General features: G+C 31.4%; 1 protein-coding gene across 1 annotated transcript; it reads right to left on the bottom strand.

The window, feature by feature from the left end:
* Positions 1–1,390: 1,390 nt before the first annotated feature.
* On the bottom strand, positions 1,391–3,607 carry LOC105114429 (uncharacterized). Its single transcript, XM_011010970.1, has 5 exons — positions 3,293–3,607; positions 2,968–3,155; positions 2,490–2,847; positions 2,037–2,113; positions 1,391–1,953 (listed from the first exon to the last, which is right to left on the bottom strand). Exons 1-5 carry the CDS (start codon positions 3,489–3,491, stop codon positions 1,690–1,692), a joined length of 1,086 nt encoding a protein of 361 aa, XP_011009272.1. The 5' UTR covers positions 3,492–3,607; the 3' UTR covers positions 1,391–1,689.
* Positions 3,608–4,829: the final 1,222 nt, after the last annotated feature.

The raw sequence follows: 4,829 nt of genomic DNA, 5'->3' as shown, positions 1-4,829 counted from the left end.
ATTAACAAGAGAAAAAAAACACTTAAAAAAAATGTTTTCTTACTCAACAGTACATACATGCATGAACACAGAAAGATTCCAACGAAAGTGCACCTGTCATTCTGAGTCATTCAATGTTATGGGCACAATCTTGGCGTGGGCTCACCATATCCGCTCAATGAGATTCAAAAAATTATTATTTATTACGAAGATGACAACTTTGATGTTGATTCCAAATTTGTCTTTGCCTCAAAATCCTGGCTGTAGAAACAGATAATTTAAACAAACTCGTTGGTTGGAGAGCAAATAGGAGTTGATCAGGCGAATTTCAATTCGTCAACGAATACAAATATTTAAGAATATCAAGAACTTCCCTTTTATGGCCAATTATCATGTATAAACAATTGAACTTGGGATGATTATCCGTTGTTGTTTCTATATATATTTCTCTTAAAGATACGTGTCGTAGGGCTTTCTGATGAATGAGTCACTTGACTACATTCTAAGTACCTTTTGTTTGTGTGTATGCGTCCACGTGGTTGGTATCCTTTTTTTTCTCTCCTTTATATATATATATATATATATGAGAGGGGAGATTTTTTGTTCTTTTTGATAGGGTGGTGAAGTTAATGTCAAGATTTTTTCTAAAGTATTTTTAAAAAAATATATATTAAAATAATATTTTTTATTTTTAATATTAGTACCTCAAAAAATAAATAAAATACATTATAATTATATTAAGAATCATCTTGACCTATAAATTTAACACATTAAATTAAATTAGATCTCAAAAATAATTTTAGTTTTATATTACTCTCAATAAGTTTAAAATTTACATATATTTATATTATTTTAAATTTAAATTTTATCAAATAAAATAAATAATAATAATATTTAAATTTATAACTATATAATATTAAAAATAATTTTACTTTTATATTATTCTGTATTCCATAGTTATCGCTGGAGGAGCCTAATAGTAGTCTATGGTTTCTGAAACTAATAAAGAGATAGGTAGTGTAGAAAGATAATGGATTAGGTGACTGCCCTTCATTTGTCTAATGTAGAGAGGGCCAGATTAGGCTGTCATGTTTACTGTTTTCCTGTCAAATGGCTGCTGTTTTCTCAACACAGGCTGCTGCGTCTTGTTTTTAAGAGGAATATTCTGAATTCCATACGTGTCAGCGAGCTCTAAAAAACTGCATAGATTCTCGAGGCTTCATTACACAACCGACGATAACATCACCACCCATGGCCTCGAAGTCGAGAGGCTGCGCATGGTGGTCCTGTTTCCTCTCAGCTAAAAAGCTATTTGAGATTTTAAAACCTAACTATATGCTATATTGTAAACGAAACTCAACAAACAACACCAGGCAAATGAAATTTCAGTCATGTACTGGACAACAATTTGAAAAGGAAAATTAAAGGGCATTTGTAAATTAAAGCTATATGTTATAAAACATAAATTGCTTAGAATCCATAACTACGAATTACAGAAAGTCATGAACAACTCACACAGGAAGGGACATAAACTAAACCATAGTATCCGCAAAATCTCACTCTCTCTAATTTTACTGCCTCAAAGTAAAAACAGTCCAATTTAGAATCCTATCCTTGTAGGCTTCAGTATTCCTCTTATCTCCACAATCCGATTCCCTATTATGTATATTTGTATCAGAAAAATTCAAGGGGATCAGAATCAGTTTGTGACTATACATGAACTTCTCCTGGACGGTGAAGCACGCCATTCCAACTATGACTCTCTGATTTGTCATCATCTTCTGCTTCCATGCTATCTCCTCCGGTATTAGAGGTAGCTTTGGCAGAGCTACTTCCATGAAGAGGTGCTTTCGGAGAATCAGACTCTGAAATTTTATGCATTACAGGGTCCTCGCATTGATCTTGAGATTTCCACAAGTCATTTCCTGGGGTAGCTGAAGATGCCGGCACTTTGAGGAGATGAAGCCTGTATTTCTGATCACACAAAAGACTCCATGTTATTTAGTCCTACATAAAAGAAAAAAGCCTAGAAAATATGTATCCATTCAGAAACTTACTTGCAAGTGGCTTTTAACTTCATCATTGGTGAGGCCATCTACTTGCATAAGCTCTCTGATCTGTTTAGGAGTGGCAACTGTATCACATGATAACCAATTAGCTTGGGAGAGAGATAATCATAGCATGATAGAAAAGAACTTGCTAAGGAGCAGAATCCAGTATCTCTAGGTACGGTTAGCAAATTTTACATGTAAGGACAAACAATCCCAGGAATGCTATTCAACTACTCATGTTAGCAATTTTACAAGTTGGAATTCGCTTGAAATTGAAATTTTCAAGTCAATAGATCTTTTGTTTATTTGCCATATTTCACAGGCTCCGCAAGGACCACCTAAACATCAGTCTAACAAGACTGAGTTCCTACTAAAAATCCCTTTCCAGGGGAGCAATTTGAAATCATTTCCTCTAATTACACGTGTTAAGAAGAGACAAAAATTTATCAAGTATTTAACCTTGATATCCCCCAAGTTGTTGAAGGGCATCAACAAAGCACCGGTGAAGCTCCGGTGACCAGCATCTTCGCTGCTTCCTGTAAGCATGCTGTCGCTGTTGCTGTTGTTGTGGTTTACTCTGTATCTTCATTTGATTACCGCAATTGGTGCTCTTAGACATAAAATCGCAGGATTTAGGCACTGGGGTCATAAGAGAAAGCCCTGTAACTTGTGAAACAACCTCCTTCTCTTCTTTCTTTTTACTCCTTTCAAAACCAGAAAGTGCCTTGAAAGGCACAAAAGCCCCTCCCTTGTTTCCATGATTACCAAACTGAATTGGGTTCTCACAAGTAGACCTATCATCATCTTCTTCATTTCTCTAGATGTAGTTTAAAAAATAAAAATAAAAAACATAAAATAAAACTTATCCCCATCTTGCAAAATCCAAATAAATTTTCCATCTTTATTCCTTTAAATCAAGAAAATTTAAGTGAATTACCTGTTTTGGTTCTGATCTTGTGTCTTGATTTTTGCAATCCAAGTTGATGTTATTGTTAGTGTTCCAGAGCTGAACAGAGCTCATCCATTTCTTTTTATCATTCCCATCTTCATTAGAACCCCCCTTCAATGGTACCAAAGCATTCAATTCTTTGCACTGCATTGCCTCTTCCTTTAATCTGATAATAGCTACAAACCCCACAAAAAGAGCAACAACAAGAAAACCAAGAAATCAAAATCCAATCTTTAAAAACCCAAAATCGGAGATATATACCAAAAAAAATAAAAAATAAAAAACCCAAAGAAAAAAAAGCAAAAGAACATACCTTCATTCAAGAGAAGCATGCAGAGAGGGAGTTCACGTTTAAAAGCATCGATCTTTCTCCTTTCATCTTCTAATCTCTTGACATAATCATCAGGATTTGGTAACTTTTGGCTACCATCTGTAACCATTGAAACCTCTTTAAGACATTCGCTTATCGATTTCGGTACATAAAACAAACCCAAATCCAAGCTAAGCTCCATATTTTTAGCTTTGTTTTACTCAGATTCTCTCAATTTGAAGTCTCTAACATGACCGAGAAAGTGAATAACAAAAATGAGAGCCTACCCGTGTCCTTATATAGACAAAGGGCAAATATTCAGATTCATAGACGCAAAGATTCGGTTACTCACCTACGGGTAGTCGCATAAATTTGAGTCAAATCGGTTTACTCGGTGTCATTGTACAGTAAAACTAGGCGATCTATCCTTTAGATTGATTGATGTTTCAATTCCACCCTCACAATCTAGAACTTCCCAATATTTCTTAGTGTTTTTATATATTATATAGTTTTAACTAGATAAATGGTTTGCTCTACATTATAGGACAGGTTAATTTTTAAAAAATAATATTCATGGAACATTAACATTTTAAAATAAGTAAAACACCTCTAAAATGTTAATAACTAAAAAAAGTTATACATGTTATTAAAACAATGACATGAAATGCAAACAAAAACAAAAAACTATGAATCGAGTATAAAAAATTCAAGAAAAAAAATAAAAAATTATAAAAATAAGAATCAAATCTAAAACATCAAAACATAATAAAAAAATCAAACATACAAAATTTCTCAACTTTTTCTTTTACATAAAAAAAATTCTTGGATGTAAATTGAACAACTTGCACATGCATTTAACTAAACAAATCAATAAACATTGTGTAAAAAAATATAAAAAATAATCATCAACAATAAATAAAATTAAAATTAAAAAAACTAAGAGACAAATATAGATAAAGATATTTAATATCACTAATTTATTCAGTTGTGTTTAATAAATTTATTAATCAAAATAAATTTGTAATAAAAATTGACATATACATAAAATTTATTGAATATAATAAAATAAAAAAATATTATACAAGGCATCACATATTAAAAATCTTATGAAAAAAATAATACATATAAAATTTTTTAAAAAAATCACAAATAAGTCATACCAATATCTTTAAAAATTAAATACTTTCAATATCATTAAAAAATAATCACAATTTAAAAAGAGCTAAATAAACAAGGGAAAATCACACAAAAGGGCATTAATTAAAACATAAACAAACAATTATTTTTAAAAATACATAGAAAATAAAAAATTAATTAAAATCAAAATAAAAATTAAAAAAATAATAATTCGGCTAGACGCTACTGGGCTTGGCAAACCTGGCCCATCAAGCAACAACCCGCATATGGACCTTTATTTTTAAAAAAAGTTATGTCCACCCCAATCTTTTTTTAAAAAAAGACGTCTCATCTTAGGGTCACAAATATTTTTATAAATAAACTCATTGTCAACTTAAAACACCTAGAAAATATTATAGAAACT

Source organism: Populus euphratica, unplaced genomic scaffold, assembly GCF_000495115.2.
Source record: "Populus euphratica unplaced genomic scaffold, PopEup_1.0 scaffold527.1, whole genome shotgun sequence".
Classification (NCBI taxonomy): domain Eukaryota; kingdom Viridiplantae; phylum Streptophyta; class Magnoliopsida; order Malpighiales; family Salicaceae; genus Populus; species Populus euphratica.
Note: the sequence above shows the minus strand (reverse complement) of the source record. Positions and strands in the feature narration are given on the sequence as shown.